Here is an 18,996-nt window from a genome sequence, read left to right as displayed (position 1 = left end):
TAAAAAACTGCGATTTGTCCACTCACATCCATGCTGAAATCAACTCCCTGACAAAGTACTTGCAGTGCAATTATTTCTGCTAAAGGTAGCTTAAATATCAATTTCCATCCGTGAGTGGGGGGAAATGCTTAGTAAAATGGCTGATTTATTTACCCTTCCCTCCTCCCTTTTGAAGAACAAAAGGAGTAACTTGTTTGAGATTTCTTGAAACTTGCACGCACACCAATAATCTGTTTGAAGAAAACAGCTATTTTAAAAAAACAAAGGGTGGGTTTTAAATCTGTCAGGGATGGAGCGGGTAGGTAGGGGCTGGCCTTTCCTGCCCTTCTGTTTTGTTTTTTGTGTTATTTTGGTTTGCAGCACAGGTGAGAATATGCTGGGTTTTTTTTAAACTGTAATTTAAAACATTTATTCTAGAAAAAATACAGTTGTGAACATGATAATTTTTGTGATTCCAAAAAACTACCAAAGCTTCACATGTGCATTAAACGCTGCTTAGAGATGGTTGATGGAGTTGCCTCATATACCTTACTGAGCCTTCAAAATGAGTGGGAAGGGTCAAAATAAAACCCAACAAAAACAGCTTCCTTGCTGAGCTGTCGTTGTTTTCTCTGTAGTGCCTCCAAATTTAATACCAAAATTCAAGCAGCTGCAGAAGAGAACCCAAATCAAAAATCTGGTTATGAATAAGACATTTTATTCTTTTTAAATTGTGGGGGGAATTCTCTCAAGGTCATATGGCCTCGTGCAGAACCGAAAAAAATATTTTGAGTTGGTTTCTGATCTTGAACAATGATGAAAGAAATCTCAGTGCAGTAATTCTGCAAAGTGTAAGTGGTGCCTCATTGCTGGGGAAGCTTTCTCCATCAACTGCTCCTGCTGACACAAAAGGACAATCCTCCAGCACCTCAGTAAGTGGCTTCTATGAGATTCTGCTGGACAAAATCAAACCTACCAGTATTATTTTTTTCCTTCTTCAAGATTTTGTGAGTGTGTATGTCACCAAAAAATGCCAGGTTTCAAAATGGGATCAGCAAATTATGCAGTGAAACATCTTCTATTTTAAGTGAAAAGAACAAAACATTCTTGTATCTATGTTTGTGCTTTTTCATTCTGGCAGTGAAAAAGGACAAAAGGCTTTTTTCTTTTTTTTTTTAATGCCTACTTATATCCCAAGAAATGTTCAACATAACAGCTTCCCTCTTGCCTCATGACCTTAAAGGGCTATTTATAATATGCCAAGCACTGGTGGCCATTCTCTTTTATTTAGAGACCCTCAGTAAGTAAAAGTCAACAGTGTTGTTACTGCGTTCATTGTTATACTGGAAATATGGCCGGTCTCACAGGATTAAGGATGGAGCTTGCACTCCTGCATACCCTGGTGCATCCCAGAACAGAAATGGCTGTGGGACTGATATTGGTTTCAGTTAATGTGAGGCACACTGAAAGCTGTGGGATTTTAGGAAGCTGATAGGTGGTAAACAATTTAGTAGATGAAAGAGGAGAACTGTTATCTGGCTGTGACGGATGAGTGGTAGCACCTCAGCTTCTGAAGTTGTCTTCAGCTGAGCACTCCTGTGTGCTGCCTTCTTAGCCGTGTGGGAGCAGTGTATTCCAGCAGGACTGTCAGCCTTGCCCACGTGGTAACGTGTTCAGGTACTCGGCTGTTTGAGGAGTTCCTCTGCTACTTCCTCAAGTAGTGGATTGCTCCTCTGCCAGATAGTGAAGTTGTTTCCACTTTGTGGTGGGATATGTGCAAGGAGCAGGATGTAAATTCCTGACTCATCAGCATAATGGGGGAGAAGTGTATTTATTCGTTTTTAACCTCAGCATGCAGAAGCCACAATCAAACAGGCTGTGAGGAATAGATGACTACTTTATGAGGCCAGGGTTGCTTTACATGCTAAAAGGAGAGAAAGTCAAGTTGGTTCTTGCCTTCCCTTATTCCTAGCAGGATGCAGGATCCAGTACAGCTCTTATTCTGAGTCACAATCTCTAGTGTCCAAAGCACATGTAGACACCAAGTCCTTCCTAATCTTGCTAGCCTATTTATAATTAAGATAAAAATTAATTTATTCAATGCTATGGTTTAAAAACAAGTCCGGATATCCACTTGTAGTTTTGCTGGATTTGGCGGCGTTACTTCTGGCTGGCAGTGGTGTAACTGAAACCAGAATCAGTGCAGTTTCTTTGTCTCAGGCAGCTCCCACTGAGTCGCACACGTTCTGAATACGGATGCAGCTGGAGTTGACTGGATTGTTTTAGAAACATCTCCATTCCTTTAGTTTTCAGTCCTGGCAGCAGCCATTTTTATTTTTGCTGTTTTTTCATGCATTGAAAGACTATGCAAACTATGTAACTAGACATCACTTTTTATTCTTTTCCTATATCCCTTCCTACGTTAATGGCTGAGATCAGCTTCTGATTTCTGTTCACTCTTGAGAGGTTTTACTGTTGTATCCTGGAAGTGTCTGTACTGGTTGACTTTGCACCATTCAGAGTTGTTTGCTTGAAGCACTGTTAACGTTTTTGAGAGTATTTGAGATGAGAAAGGTTGTGAATGATATTGTTGCAACTGTTTTAAATTAAAAGAAATATTCTCACATCTTGTGCGTGTGTGGATTCTTTCTTTCTCTCCTATCCGAACTCAAGAGGAGCAGACCAAGTATGTTTTGATGCTCTCTCTTTTCTTACTTTCTGTGGTGATGTTTGGTGTGTTACGTAAAAGCCTGCATAGGGAGCAGGAGTTTGTAAGGGGCTTGATCTCTTGTAACTCATGGCAATTCTCTGGATGGCAACATAAATAAATGAATCTCTTCTAAAGCAAACAAAGAAAAAATTACCAAGTCATGGGTGAAAATAAGGCATAACAGAACTAGAAAATAAGATTAAGACTAAGTTTAATTTTCTGTGCGTTTTAAGCCAGTTGACATTCTTTGACCACAAGTTAGCACTCTTCCACGTGAATTCTGCCATCATTTTACCCTGATCCTTGCTGTCCAGTTATAGCTTTATCCTGATCTTTAATTCCTCATACTCATTTTGGAATTTGAGCTGCTGTTCAGTAAAGTAGAAAATATTTTTTTCCTTTTATGTAAGAAATTTGCTTAACAGCATGACCACTGGGATCATTGGTAGGTGCAGGAATAGGCCAAAAAAGAAGACTGATGGTGGTGACCTTTCATCTTTCACAGGATCATGGGGCCATGAGCCAGAGGAGATGCAGGAGGTAAACCTTCCCCATCTTCAGTGACATTTTCTGACACAGAAGTCGGGGCCATGTAAAGTATTTAGTGATGATAAGAAGGGTAAAGATGGTTCAACCCTGCAAGTCCAAATGTAAATGTTGGTTCCTTTTCTCACAGATGTCCATCGTGACCACGGCAGGCCGCTCTGCACCACGCCGTTACCACTTTGCAGCAGCTGGAATAAGGTGAGGGAATGTGGTTCCTCCTGCAAGCTAAGGGGCAGAATTTAGGGCCCTGTTCAGACTTCACGAGGTAATTACTGTGCAGGAGCTGTGCCTGCTGACTTCTTCAGACTGCCTGGAGAAGGCAGTATTAAGTAACTGACAGCTGAATACCCTGTTCCCCCTCAGGAGAGTAGAAAATAATACCTCTCTGTCAGTTGTGCCACAGGCTTGACACAGTAAGCATGGCACTGACCACTGTGATGAAAGGTGAGTGCTGTAACAGTACCAGAGACAGATAGCGTGTGTCCAACAGCTTGTGTGCAGTATGTGATTATATTGTCAGTGTCCTTCGAGGTGATTGGATTTTTATTTGATAGCAGTCCTGTGTGGGGGATTTTCTCCCAGCTGCTCTCTTGCTTTGCCTTCAGGACTGCAATACTGTGTTCCTGGTTTGTGCCATGGACACAGTTAATGGACGTTGCTGCTTATTCTTTGTCAGGGCATTTGAGCAACAAAAACTAACCTAACTAACTTAACATCTCCTGGCAAAAACGCACCAGCATCAAGAGTGCAACTACTTTCAACCTAAGTGTTAGTGAGTTTTTAGGGTTTTTTTCCCTTTTTCCTGTAATGAAAGGCTGCTTAGGCCACAGGCTTTCCTGACGAGAGGTTTCCTTCCACAGGCAAACTGTGGCTCTATTTCTTATTTGTTGTCTTTTTGTTTCTGTTTTTGTGCCATGCTTTTCTTGTTTGCTGGCTTTTGTTTTTCTGGTCTGTACTGCCTGCTGCTGTGTGGTCAGGCATTCAGATCTGCTCTAACTTTGTTTCTCAGTGTCCCTCTGCTGTAACTGCCGCAGCTGCTTTGTCCACAGCAGGGCCCAGGGGTCTGATGTCCATCTTGTCTCGTGTCTGTGCTTACTTCAGTGTCCTATAGCAAAACCATTTATAAAAAACCCTTTTTCTGCAATTCTGTCAATTGCTTAAAGTTGGTTTTGGTGTTTGCTTGCTTATTTGTTTTTCCCTCCAGAAAGTTTGTGCCATAACCTTACTTCTGCTTTTATTTTAAAGCACGCAGTTGTATAATCTGCAAGAAAAATTCTTTATTTCTTTATTTTTTCCATTTTCCTCATACAGAGTGTATGTGCAAAATCCTTTGGTCCACTGCTCAGCTGTTATGAATTCCAGTTATAATTGAAATATTTAAAAATAAAATTAATAAAAAATAATATTGTAAGGAATAACCTCAGAGCAAAATGATGAATTAAACGAACATCTTCTGGTAAGGGAAAAAAAGCTCTATCTTTTAGGCTTAATGTTTATGCAGAGAAGCACAACTACATCATAAACAATAAGAAAGAAGCCTAGGATTGAAAGTGCTTTGTTTCTCTTGGAGAAGTCCCTCTTTTCATTTCAAGTAATTGAAGTCAAGACTGTCTTCAAATTGAAAAGCGATTTGGAAGTATTTGAAGCCACAGACAAAGTTTTATTTTTTTAAAACATATTTAAAAATTGCACAGATATAAATACAGATAAATAAATACAATTTATTATGTGGAAAAGAACCCAAGGAAGGCATGCTTCCATTACAGTACAAAAATACTACATTGAATGGTGCTCTGCAAATAGTAATTATGAGCTTAATAAATTTAACACATCCAATATGCACATAATAATCTATTTCTTCAAAAATCAACTATTTTAAAGAGCAGTGCAAGGAAACAACAAATTAAAGCATCAGTAAACTACAGTTCTGTGTTTAATATTGTACACAGCTCTAATGCACCGGGTATAGAGAGGTGAGTTATTTGTCATAAGAAACATTTTTTGTTTTTTAAGCTCCAGGTGTACTGGCAGACCCAGGTTCTCAGTCTGAGTCTGTAGGGACCTTTGTAACAGAATGTAAACATTCAGGAGTAGGGCTGAACTTCCACCTCGCCGCGATGCCTTGCGCGTACCCGTGCCCACCAACACCGGGTGTGGCGTGAACCACGGCAGCCTGCACACAGCCCTGGTGGAAGTATCTGCCAACCCTACAGTCTCTTCTTTCTTGTATGTTGGCTTAAAAATAAAGCCAAAAAAACAAATGCAAGATTGCAAAGGTTTCCAAACAATTTACAGCATTTAGAAGCAGCTGCGCGGAATGCCTTTCAAAACTATAGAGTTTTATTTTACTTTAGATATGTTATACTCTGATATATAAAATATATTTATAAATGTTTTGAGTTTTCTGAATTTACAGTAATTGCTGATATTAAAAAGGCTGTTTAAATTAAAGTTCTAGCCAATGTCAATGACGGTCTGTAAATGTGGAAGGGGAAAAAAAGAGATCGAAGTACATTAAGTCTTGACCATGCAAGCTTGCTGTCGTGTGTGCGGGCATTTGTGAAGTTACAGTTTATTATTCCCTCTGTCTCTCTCCCGTGCATAGTGCCTATTAAATGTGGGCTGAGGCTCTGACACTTTCTGTGGGTTCTGTGGCATGCTTGTTTTTCCTTTTGCTTAGGGTTGTTCAAAGCATCAGTGGTCGCTCCATGCATGGTACTCTTGTCCGATATATTTCAGCAGCCCAGAAATAGAACTATAATGAGGTAATCTGATTTCTAGCCTAGATGAGGCTTGAATAATAATATTGTATTGGGTAAGACCTAAATCACCAGCTATTTTCACAGTGTGCAGTGCATTTTTCTGCCACTTCTATCTGTAAATGCTCAGTGTTATAAATGCTTACAGTGTAAATTCATTGTATGGACTGCAAAATTGACAGCACTGTTGACCAGAAATCTCTTTAACTGTGCAGGTTATGTGAAGTAACTAACATGTCTCACTTCACAGACGTGTTCAGACAAGAGAGACCTACAGCCTGTGTGTGTGACAGTCCCAGTTCTCCCTGGCTGTGACAGACAGTGATTTGGGCCTCTGGCTGCCATAATTCATGGGTTAGCATTCTTGTCCTGGAGGCCTGTGCTCTACAAATGGTGGGATCACCCGATTGATCTGTTGCTGGGCTCCTCCTGCCCAGCTGACAGACAAGCCCAAGTTTTCTGAATCGATCCTTTCATGTCTTTGTGTGAGCTTTCAGCATATGCAGCTGGAATAGGTGGATGCAGCAGATGCTCAGCTCTGGGAAGTTCTACGTCTACATGTTTAAACCAGAACAGTCAGAGAGACAGGCAGCCTTCAGAGCTACTGGGCGAGCTTGAGAAGCCTGGCCATGGTAAGGGCATGAGTCAACAGAGGATGCAAAGGTTCTGGGAATCTTTTTCTCTGGTTTGATGCTATCTGGTTTTAAACTAGAAAGGGAAATGTGCAAATCCAGTCGCCCATTTTCATGGTGGAGGCTGTGCATATGTCACTTTTTCATTCTTAAGAGGATACCAAAAGTTGTCTGCAGAAGCTCTTGCTGCAGATGTGTCACTAATTAAACATGAAATCCACAAGACCAAGCAATTTCTAAGGTTGAGGTTTAAAAGGGGCTCTGTTTTTTGTTTAAACTGTTCCTGAACTCAGTTTTGATTTTGGCAGATGCAAAGCGCTTTTAAAATATCCCACAGAACATATCAATTAATAGTTTAAAAATACCCTATGTGTGCACCCTCTGCATGCATTCTCTAAACATATACCCAGGCAGCAGCACCACATGCTTTGTATTAATATGTCAGTACAGTTATTTGTTAGCATGCATGCAATATTGTTGTATGAGGTTTAGCATTATTGGAACCTCTCCCCGGGCAGTTGCAGAAGTGCTCTGATTTAACAGATCTTAAGAAGGTACCATTACATACAGATACTTGTGTTTACCTAGAGATCAAATCCACGCTTTAAACAAATGTAAACCAGTCTATTGCAGCAAGGGTTTTAGAGTCGTTATAGTTGAAAAAAATCAGAAGTGAGCCCTACTGCTTCCATGGTAAAGCCTCACTTCATGAATAATCCCTTTGATTCTGGTGGTGGTTCAGCACGTGCAGTGGGATCAGGGCAGCCCTCATCTGGTAACTGCGTTTGAGTAATCATGCAAAGACCACAGACTGAGTGTTCACAGCTTCACAGATCAGACTTGTTATAAATACTTGTAAATCTTTGCAGAGGAGAGGGACAGTCACAGGTTTGGGTTAGGAAGGTGCTTCTTATTAGCATGAAATATATAAAATAGAGGAAAGACTCAAAGGCTTGGCATCCATTACCTGGCAGTGATCTGTTAGCTCTGGGAGGTAACAAGAAGGGGAAGCAGGAGCAGGAGGTGATGATAAAATCACAGCATTAATTTAGCACCACCCTGTAGGTGATGTGCTGTTGTGACCCTAGAATGTCTCAGAGTCTCATCTGCTGAAATTTCTAGTCCTTATGTAAAACTGCTCCCTCAGATCTGAGCAACTGTAGATTTGCATCACCTTCTCTGAATTTGTGGGTGACCCCACACGCACTGTGACAGCAGTGTTCCTCTGCCTTTGTGCAATTCCACAGTGCACAGTGGCTGCCCTTCCTTCCCTGCACACCTGGACACATCAGGGACAGGAGGGGATGCTGACTGGGGGAAGCTGTTAGGGAGCACTGAGAAGAAGATCCAGGTTTCCTGTCTGTCACCCTCAAACTCAATCTGCTGCTGTTCAGCAGCCTTATTTGTCTTGCCAGTGCCTGGTTAGAATTACAGCAGCTGCATTTTTTCCTCAAGGTGTTAACATGCTGCAGCCTCCTGGCCATGAGGAGGGCAGACAGAACCACATGGAGTCCTGTCCTGTGCACTGACAGCATTTGGTGGTGGGGTCTAAAGGAGGGCAGCAAGGCCCAGAATACTGAAGCATGCACAGCACTGAACCCAGAAGCATGGAGAGCTGCTGAGCACAGAGAAGCCTGGCACAAAGGCTGCCCCCCAGGTTTTTCTAACAAAATTTGTGTTGCTCATACACGTGGTGGAGGAAAAAAAAAGAGGTTTAGCGTAGTTAGCAGTATCAAATCTTCTTTGTCATTCTGACTTGAGATATGTTTTATTTGAAAGGTATAGAAATACAGTTCTCGAGCAGCTCATTCCTCTGGATAATCCCTAATTATCCTACAGCACAGAGGATATTCTAGAAGGGCTCCTGTGATGGTAGGGCATCAAGTAGAACCTAGGCACATATGGCTTTGCTTCACAATCTCTTCTCAAAGCTGCCTCCCTTCCCTCTTATCACTTCCCAGATTCAATTGCAGTGCACCTTCTGCTCTGCCTTATCAATACAGGGCTGTCATCTCACATTGCTGTCAAAGCAAAGAGCAAACTGTTGTCAGCAGATATGCATACAGCAGCAAGCTCAGCTAAAATGTCATTCCCAGGCAGTCCTTGATAACCAGTCCTCAGAGAGAACTGCAGAAATAACGTGTCATTATATGCTTGATAGATAAATAGGAATGTATATAAACAAGAAATTAATAGAGCACTATTTAAAAAAATGTTCATAGCTGTTTCAGCACCTCTATTCTGTGGGCATGGATGAGGGGTAAGCCTCTTATTTTTAGTAAGAAAAGATTATTCTTAACCAATTGTGTTGGTAATTAGATGCACAGATTGCGCTAACTGAGATGGAATTTTCCTTTAAGCAGTTGTTAAAAATAACAGACAGCTGCAAGAAACTTAAGTTTATACTGGTGAAACTGTCCAATTCCCATAGAGATTCTTCCTTTCTCTGTGATTTATGCATGTGATTGTTTTTCCTTAAGCAGTGGATTCAGTTGTTCTGCTATGTTGTTTTTGGTGCTGTTTACAGGAAATGTGTTGCTTGTCCCACTTCATCACATTCAAGTAGCTGCCCTGCGCCTTACATCCCTGACTCAGTGCAGTTACCGTTCAATTGTATTTCTTTTTTCCACTGTTTAGGGAAAGTAGTAAAAATATCAATCACTGAAAATGACTCCTGTTAGAAATATGTATTCCTGTATTTGCCTGACACGTTTATCTCGAGCTCAGCCTGTTGCACTGTACCAAAATCAATCCCTTTGTTGTGTAGCAGTGCAGCCCCCTCCCTCAGTACTGTTCCTCATTTGTCCAAGCAGGGAAATTTAAGATGATATGCACATATATTTGTAAGTAGCTGGAAGTACTGATGTTACCTAAGTATTTAGCCTGCTATGACAGTTGTCACTGAAACTTTTTGCTAGTGTTTGCCACAGCAGTGGGATTAAATCTCAGTCCCAATGGTACAAGCATTAAATAGAGGATTGTTTTCAGCAAGAACTTTCCCTTGAGCATGCTTTGCAGGTATGAGCTCCTATGGAGACTTGCCTTTATTTGAAAAAGTGCTCTGTTGCTTAATATGTTTTGAATGACATAATACACATATGTGCATGCACACGCATGCATATGTAGTACCTGATGCATAACAGATCATCTTTTCTAATAGATATTGCAGTTTATATTGTATTCGCATCATTTAAAATAAGAATAATGAAAACCCTCTTACCACATTTCAAGAAATGATATTTGGTCCTCTATGCCAACAAGGCTATCCTGTATATTCTGGTTTAGTAATTAAACTAAAAATAAAGCATAGCACAATTTTACAAAAAGAAAGATTAAAGTGCATAAGTACACATTGACAGATCCTGCTGTGAGCTCCTTTGAAGCAGACATTCTCTGTCCACGACCAGGGGTAGCTGGTTTAAACAGCAACAATTCTAGTGCAAAGTACTGCTTCTGCTTGCAGCGGCTGTCCTTTCAATATATACATGACCTGATCTCATAGAGCTCCATGTACAATGTTCCTGTTAATATCACACATGGGTTGCATCAAACTTGGCCCAAATTAATCAAGGTACCTTCAGAAGCAAAGATTTTCTTGAATGCCAGCTAATAAATACATTCAAAACAAAATACATCCAGTTTTCATGCATCTATTTTCAGATGTTGAAGATGGACCTTGAGAAGGTATTTCAAAGTAAGCAAAGTATGAAGTGTTCATGGTGTATGGCAAAGTGATGTCAGCGTAGTGTGATGAGCTACTAAGCAGGTTCCTTGGATGCGTTGCTTGCCGTTTTAATGTGTGATAATAGTTAGCTAGGTTTGTTTTTAATATATTTCTTTGTATAGCTGTGTGTGTATGTATAGAGAGAGAGTGAGAGCTTGCATGGGATGAAGATTCTTCATCTAATTCAGGGCTTTGTCAGATCAGCTGCTGCTCATTTTGATCCTTTGAGTCTGAGCATATTTAGAATATTTTGTGCTTTTGAACTTGTCCTTTTTGAATAACATCTGAGAGAATTCCCCTACTGATCTACAATCGTGATCTTTTTTTTTAATTGTGGTCATTTTGAGGCAATAAAAGAGTTCTCTGCTTCCTAATGTAACTTAATTTGTGGCTGCTTTTTGTTACGGCTCTAGATTAAATGCTCTTAATAGTATGTCTAGGTCGCCCACGTTGGCTGCTTGAAATAGTTCTGGCTGGTCCATCATAGACAGAGCAATTCGAAGTGCTGCCCAAATATTGCCCGATAGAGCAGGATGGGGAACCTGCTGTTGATTCCTGCTCTTCCTTTGCAAACTGAGAGCAGTGAGAAAATTGCTGACAGCCTCTCTGTAGGAAAGGAAAGAAATATGTAATTTGCTCAATGAATGATGTAAAACTCTATGAAATACCATTTAGATTTGAGTATATTTTTTTAAAATGCATCTCACCAGCCTTGTTCTGTTACTTGATTTCCTTTAAACGAGAGGATGTGACTTGTAGTAGTCCAGACCTTACTCTATTTGTATGCTTGTCTTCATTGCTGTGTAGATGTCTCTCATCTTAAATGTCCTAAGCTGATATTCCTAAAGCTTTCATTGAAAGTATCTGTGACAAGATTAACTGCTTTGATCATTTTAGTGGGAGTTCTCCTTTATAAATACAGTCTTCTATATTTTCTTTTAGTAAAACTCTTGATCTCAGGACTGAGGTTAAGTGTGAGAACAATCCCACAGATTATGTTAAGGTTGCTTGCACTTAGATCTAGAAAAAGTGCTGAAGCAGCTTGCTGAATGAAGGATTTCAGTTTTTAAATTCAGTTGTTCTGTTATGTGGGTTGTATGGATATAAACAAAATTTCATTTATCAGTGCTTTGTAAAATATATATGTATATTAGCTGAAATAATTAAACCATATTGTTTTTTGCTTAAATAGCTCCAGCTAGAAAATGAATTTTCACTTGGTAGATACGGACCCTGCCTCTTTTGTTTACATGTTTTTGTAACTTACCTGTATGCTCCTAAGTTGATGCAGCTTATGCCTAAGTTGTATCTGGACCTAATGAAGCCGGGTTGTATTTCTAAAGCACGTGTGTAAGCCTCAACTGCTTCTTCACTTCGATCCCCATTTGCCAGGGTTGCTCCAAGGCGGTTCCACAACGTGTAGTCCTGGTGAGAAAATGAGTTCTCTGCTGTAGGTGTCAATAGGGGGCATACTAGCTCATTTTTGATGGCAAAGTAAGGAGGGCTGCAGGAAAGAACAGTGTCACATCTGATACGGAATGGAAGGTTCTGACTCATGATTAAAGGCAACTTTAAATAACCAGTACAATTAGTCATTATGCAGCTAAAAATTGGGAATATATAGATCTGCTTCTAAATAGAGCTGTCTGGTAATTAACACTTCCCTTTCAAGTATTAAAATTTTCATGGCTGAAGCAGCATCTCATTAATACTGGTCTGATCAAGAAGGGAGGAAGAAAAGTGCCTGTGAAACTAAATTCTTAAAAATGGAAAAGCATGAAATGTACCTCTGGCCGAACAGTTAAAGCAGCACTAAATGCATCTATTGCTCTGTTGAATTCTCCATTCAGATGGAAAAGAACTCCAAGTCCTGTCTGCAAGTCAGGGTCTATCATATCACCGTTCTGGTGAGCAGCTTCCAGGTATAAATCCTTTACTTCTTCAAGTAGTGAGCTGGACAGGGGTGAAAAATAACATTAAGTTGCATCTTATAGTTCTTGTATAGCAGAAATTGTAATTTTTGTACTTGATGTTTCAGAGGTGATTTAATCAAACTTGAAAATAAGCTGCTTCACTTCAATCTGAGCAGAGAGAAACTTCCAGGTCCTGTTGCAAACTCATTTCTGAAATACAAAAGTTCCCCTATGTAATGAAGTCAAAGTGAAACTATGAATCCAAATGAGAAAAGGTGTAAATGACCAGGACCTCTGAATACAGATACCAGAATCTCCCATGCCTGCTGTTGGCTTTGTAGAACCTCACTGGCAACTCTGGGTGGTGAGGGCAAAGTGGAGCAACACACTTAGCAATTAAGCTGAACTTGCATATTATATTTTTGCTTATACTAAATTATCTCATCAACCTGAGGCTTGTTAGTGGTAAAGGAAAAACATAAGGCCTGACTTCAAAATGATACGCAGTGAGATAGCCCTAGTGTTTTGGTTCTATAAAAGGTGTTTATGCCTTTAATGAATTCATTATGAATCTCAAACTTCAGAGAAATATTTATTGGCCTCCTGAAAACACGATGAAGGGCTGCCAACTCATGATTTCTTTTGCAATTGAAAATGGTTGCCAGCTCCCATTGCAGTATGCTGTAATAAAATGACTATATTGTCTCTTTCTTTAAAACCAGAATGAGTTTTAAGCAAGCAGATGCTATCTCCCAGATATATTCAGTGAACTGGAGCAAGATGGCTGACATTCCTGGATTCAAGTGACTTAGTTGGGATATAGGAAATCCAATGAACAATGGGAAGAACACACGCATATAGGCCTGGTATGAACGAGAATGTGGGAATAAAGAAGCTGCAGATTGGGTGAATGGGGTTAGTATAAAGTTGTGGGACTTGAAGCAAACGTGTCCTTTTATTGCAGTTTATGTTAACTTCCATGGATAGAATGACATAGTCCCTAAACTGAATGTACTGTTTCCTACCCCTGCCCCTATGGACATTTAGATTCTGGGTTTCCATCGCAGGGAACAGGCTGGACTTCTACACATTAAGAGTACAGCATGAAGCATCATTTGCAGGGTTTAAGACTGCATTTACCTTTCATCTGATGTCTTAGACATTCTCCTGGTAAGTGCTGGAGACCCTTTTTTGCTTTTCGCTATGTACTTGTATTTTGGATTTTGCTTTATCCAGTTTCTTAGAGCTTGGTAGGCCTCCTGCTGATGGCCTGTGTTAGTGTAACTTACAGCTAGTGCCATCAGAGCTTTTAGGTTATTTGGCTGCAGTTCCAAGCACCTAGGCAGAAAATAAAAATACGTTGAGATTTTTAGTTATTATTTTTTACCAACCACAATTCTCGAGTTCTTTCAAAGTAGTCTCTGTAAATAAATAAATGTCACTTAAACAACAACAATACTTTCAAAGAAAATAATGTCTTGCTGTTATGTGATAAGTGTTATGCATTTATACACAAACATGTGCATACATGTATGTACATAAACGTGTGCACAGGTAATGTTCTCATCCTTTGGTTGTGAGTAAATTGAGTGGGAAGATTCATCTTATATCTTCTGTCCAGTAAAGAAAAAGCTTGATGTAAATTGCAGCTAACAGTTTAATTTGATTTTCAGCTCTGCAAAAAAGTATTTTGAAGATAAAAAATCACTTTTCCATTCCTGACAAATACTGAATTCTCAGTAATTCTTTGATAATGTAAAGACCACTCCTGTTGACTGGCTCTTCTACAGCTGTATATTATGAACTGAAAACAAAATCTGGACTATTTTCTGAACATCATTGTTCTCATTTTAAAACTGGGGGAATTGGCAAGCCCTACATTGGGCAACCCCTTGGCTTTCTGTCTAAGTAAAACAAAGTTATGTGTAAGTGGGATGGAATATCCCTGGGTGATATCTTGATGGTTAATGCTGCTAATGCAATTGAATTTTGAGAGGGTACTTTTTTCAAGTGGAAAAATGAAAACTGATGGAGAAAGTAATAATAATACTGATATTTTGGAACTGACTTTTTACATACAAACATAAATGATATTTCTATCTCTATCAACCATAAATATTCTCAGATTAGTATTCAGCAGCTGAAGGGTGTTCTAATTACATCTCTTGTTAAAGGATAAGCTACAGAAAACATGCTGGGTGGCTGGAATATCAAAAAGGTACTTTATTTGCATTATGCCTAACTTGTGTTTGTCAGGCCGTGTAACTTTTCTTCAGTGAAACTGATTACATTATTAGATTAAATACTGTACTTATTGCATACAGTAGGAAGACTAATCAACACTCTCTAGTCGCTGGGAAGATTTCTACACCTGTGTCAATGCTTTATGTAGTTAAATAAACGTTTCAAGTTAGCAGACAAGCATGAGGTTAAATATACCTTGGTCTCCAATACCCAATACTCATTAGACCCCTTATTAAGCAGTTATCTTTGTCTACCTTTGGAGGGCGACAATGGCTGCTTGCTCATTTTCATTCTCTGCCTGTGTTACGCCCAGGAACTGCCAGGCCTGCAAAAATAATCATCTTATTTTGTTATATACACCCAAGTGCAAACAGAGATACAGCTAGTATCACTTTCCAGCAGAGAGAAGAATAAAGAGAGATCTGTTCAGTACTAATTATAGATTTTTCTATGTTTTATGGACCAATGACACAAATCAGTGCAATTCTGAATACTTTGAGCATGATAATATTTATAATCAATATAAAAGTATTTTGTCAGTGTATAAACACATGCTGGTTTCTCAAATGTGAGTTACTGTACCTTTTAAATGTTGCAAGATTATTACAGAAAATGTTAACAGTGAATAAGTTATGCATGCTGAAGGGATTCGAGAGGATCTAGGAATTATCTGTGCTTTTTGAAACACTGCTGCTTATTTTACTGTAGCAATAGATTAAAAGAGATCTGTATTCTTACATTGTAAATAGTTTCAGGTTTCATTAATATTGTGGAAGATTATAGATTTTTAAAAAATCTCAATTCTTGTTAAATCAGAAGTTTTTCTTTTTCATGGCAGTGTTAAATAGGTAGAAAACATCAGGAAAAGAAATTAAACATTTCAAATAATATCTCTCTTCAATGCTTTTAAATGACAATGTGGAAATTCTGTAATTTCAAAAGCAAATTCTCATGTTATGAAGAGCTCACCTTTATCTACTTCAAAGCATATGTTATTTCAGAACCACTGTAATGGTTCAAGCTGTTTCACTCAGTCATGACTAGCAAAGCTTTGGGTCAGGAACCCATTCCTTCCTTCTATGCTAAAGGGAGTCCCCTTTCCTTTGTCAGTAAAAGGCACAGGAGTGAATACCTCTGCATCATTGGGCTCCTGTAGAATAGCAGCCTCTAGGTACAGGATTGTTACGGGCAGGTCTCCTTCTTTCATTTTTTTCAGTCCTTCCTCAAAAGCACCCGGCCAGTCTTTGAAAGGATTTTCTGTATGGAAATAATATCCCTGGAGAAGAGAATGAAGAGACCCATGCTGACCACTGTAGTAAGGGATAGCAATTACAGGACTAAATGATTTAGTATATTCTAACAGGATATAAACATTTTTCTATGAAAAAAGAAAATTAGCTACCTCTTAAAATTTAAATAACAAAAATTGTAAAAGCAACCATCACTGATCATTTATATTTGTACTCTCTGTAAATTTACTTGATCACTGAAGTTATACTTAATGATAGTCATGTTGGGCATCAGAGATAACAGGCAACAGCTCACATGCAATAGCAACAGAACTGAATCTAGCATGAGCCCAGTACATCCAATTTTTGTTAAATAGCATAGAGAACACACACCAAGGGGTTAACTCCAAGCAGTGCCAAGAGCCTCACCTCTGATTGGTTAATATCTTGGAATCTTCAATTAATTTTCAAGATAAAGAATAGTTTTTCAAGTGTCTGAGTTGAAATCAGGTGTTATGTTTTGTTTGTTTTTGCTTTTTCTCCTTGTGCCGCTGCTTTGTAAAGAGTATATGCTAATATCAGCTTCATAATATATGTCAAATCAGAACATACAAGGAAGGGTATGAGGAAGAGTGTTTGAGTGTGCCTGCCTGGACTTTTTAGCATTTGGTGCTCTTCTTTAAATGCCTATCTTCAAAAGTACCCAGAATCCAGCAGTTTGCTTTGCGATCCACGTGGCTGGATTCACACACTGTGCATGTCTAAATGTATTTTCACCATGGTACTCTCTCAAATCTTATCCTGCTTACAGCCAACTTAAAGAGGGTAAGTTCTTCTGGGTAAAATTAGCTTCCATATTCCAGAAGAGTTTTCTTGGGCTCCCATGAGCAGCTGAAGCTCATCTAAAAATTTCAAGGGAAGGATGCACTGTTTGAGAATAACTTTGTGTTGTTACCTTCTCAATGGTAGAGATGGTGACTTGCCCTGGTGCTTCCTGGTTCTCCGAAATCCAGTTCCTGCGAGCCATTTCTTCCCATTCTGCTTGCATTTTATCCCAAAACTCTGTGTCTGACTAGAAGAAAAAGATGAAAAAATGAACAACAAAATCCTAAAATAAAACGGGTAGCTTTTATTATACTTTTTTTAATAAGTGGCAGTTTTGCTGAGCAGTGTTCATTCTATTAATAATCATGCTGACTGAAATACTACAGTACAAATATGGAATTTCATATAATTAAATTTCATCTCCTATATTGGAATGTATTTCTTCAACAGAAATCTCTTTATCTCAGAGGCAGCATATGTTCCATTTGAAGCAGGATTTGCAGCAGTTTACACTGCATCTTGTTGATGCTAACAGTAAATTGCTATTTAAAATTTGAAGGAAATGAATGCTGCTAGTCCCCATCCAAAAAGAAAAACATGCTAAGCATACATGCTAAAGGATAACAATAGTTAAGTTTCTTTAAAAAAGAAGCAACCAACAAAAACAAATGTTCCACTTCGATGGATTCAGTGTCATTTTTACGATGTAGGAGAGTTATGACAAAGCTTAGAGACTTTGAAGAAGATGTTTAATTCAAATGGGGTCCTCAGACATAGTGGAGAAATCCCAGTATTCATAGCATGGTAGAATGGCTTGGGTTTGAAGGGACCTTTAAAACATCTAGTTCCAACCTCCAGCTATAGGTGGGGACATCTCCCTCTAGAATAGATTGCTCAGCCTGGCCTTGAATGCTTCAAGGTTGGGGGCATCCACAAACTTGCTTGGCAACCTGTTCCAGCGTCTCTCCGTGGTAGAGAATTTCTTCCTAATACCTGCTTTTTCAGCCTCCACACTTTACTCATTAACCCTGAGAAGCAGTGCCATAGCAGAGTACATGCTCAGTACTGCAAGCCTTTGCAAAGTTCTTCAGTTCCTTCAGGGCATGGCCAGGACTTCAGTGAACTGACACTATGGAGAATGCAGTTTCTCTGTTTATTTATGTCAGAGAGAATTAATAATTCTATTGAGGTGTAGACAGAACTATTTGAGGGTAAGGTAGAAAATTATTTAGAGGTGTTAGAAACTTGTCCAGATGGTTTTGTCTGCGTCTCTATTAAAAGATTGATTGCTCTTGGTTACTGTTCTGCAGCCAGGCATGATTTGCAAAATCTTAATCTGTGAATGCGTGACTTGCCACAGCTCTACTCCTTAGGCACTTGGAGAAAGGAAAACGCAGATCTAGAATGAGTCAGCAGCCAGAATATTTGAGACTGGATGCAAAGAGCAGGACCCACAGTCACTACCAATAGGTTCAATTGCTATAATTCATAATGCTGTTTGCAATGGCAATGTACATTCCCGTTCTACAAATCTAGCAGGCTTTTCCCTTTGCTTCCTGCTGTATCACCTCCCTTGGATATCCAGCACGTCCTTCTAGGAGGCTCAGACTTGTATGAATTACACAATTAGTGGATCTGTGAAGTACATGCTATGTTACTCTGTGGACTAGGAAACGAGTGTGAATCACTCATGCCCGATGAGGAAATTACATTCTTTTTAATAGAAATAAACAGAAGATGACAACTCTGTTACACAACAGCTTCTGAGGATTCAAAATTTGCTTTCATTCCAAATTCAAAGGAAATACAGTCATTTAAATAGTTGTGAGATTGTGCTGAAATGTCCATTTAGCAACTGAAAGGGCCGGGATAATGATTTAGATTGCTCCCTCTTTTATCAACCATGAGCAGAAGCGCTTGAATCACTTAAACTATCCTGTTCAACAAATGTCTCCATGAACTATTTTGCATTCAGTACAAATCTGCACTGCCTTGAAGAAGAAAATTACTTGACCGTTTTTTTACTGGAGGTAATTTTGAGATTCAGGATGAGGTAAGGTAGTGGAAATTTCCCTTTCCTGCAGATTAATATAACTACTGAATGGCACATAAGGCAAAGCTGTGCGGAGCTACTGGATCATGCTCAGTCATGGCACCTGATAAAATGCTGTAACATTGCCATGGCAAACAATTCCAATAGCTGAGCAGTTCAGTGTCCTTGAGGAAGAAGATCATAAATATTTCATGGTCCTTATTAAAGACCTAAGTCTATTTTAGCTGTTGTGAGTAGCAATTTCCCGTTGACTTCAGTGGCAGGAGGGTTAAATTAATATTAAGTGCTTCTGAAAATCTGGCTATGGCTCAAGACTCCTAGATCTAATTTTAACTTCATTTTCTATGTGACTGGTGCCAATTATTTCATTTCAGTGTTTTTT

General features: G+C 39.2%; 1 protein-coding gene across 3 annotated transcripts in view; it reads right to left on the bottom strand.

Moving 5' to 3' along the window:
• Positions 1–10,705: 10,705 nt before the first annotated feature.
• The window catches only part of PEX5L (peroxisomal biogenesis factor 5 like), an 88,750-nt gene continuing 80,459 nt past the window's right edge, over positions 10,706–18,996 (bottom strand). For all 3 annotated transcript variants that reach the window (XM_065748363.1, XM_065748364.1, XM_065748365.1), the window contains 7 exons: positions 16,692–16,808; positions 15,640–15,783; positions 14,762–14,832; positions 13,404–13,601; positions 12,138–12,303; positions 11,618–11,775; positions 10,706–10,956 (listed from right to left, as the gene is read on the bottom strand). In XM_065748363.1, coding sequence (XP_065604435.1) covers positions 10,752–10,956; positions 11,618–11,775; positions 12,138–12,303; positions 13,404–13,601; positions 14,762–14,832; positions 15,640–15,783; positions 16,692–16,808 — 1,059 coding nt within the window. In that variant the 3' untranslated portion in view covers positions 10,706–10,751. The remainder of the gene's footprint in view (positions 10,957–11,617; positions 11,776–12,137; positions 12,304–13,403; positions 13,602–14,761; positions 14,833–15,639; positions 15,784–16,691; positions 16,809–18,996) is intronic.

This window comes from Cyrtonyx montezumae, unplaced genomic scaffold (genome assembly GCF_038088225.1).
Source record: "Cyrtonyx montezumae isolate F1298 unplaced genomic scaffold, pur_monq_1.0 scaffold_5, whole genome shotgun sequence".
NCBI classification, from domain to species: Eukaryota; Metazoa; Chordata; class Aves; order Galliformes; family Odontophoridae; genus Cyrtonyx; species Cyrtonyx montezumae.
The sequence above is the reverse complement of the archived record's forward strand: the minus strand, read 5'-3'. Positions and strand labels throughout refer to the sequence as shown.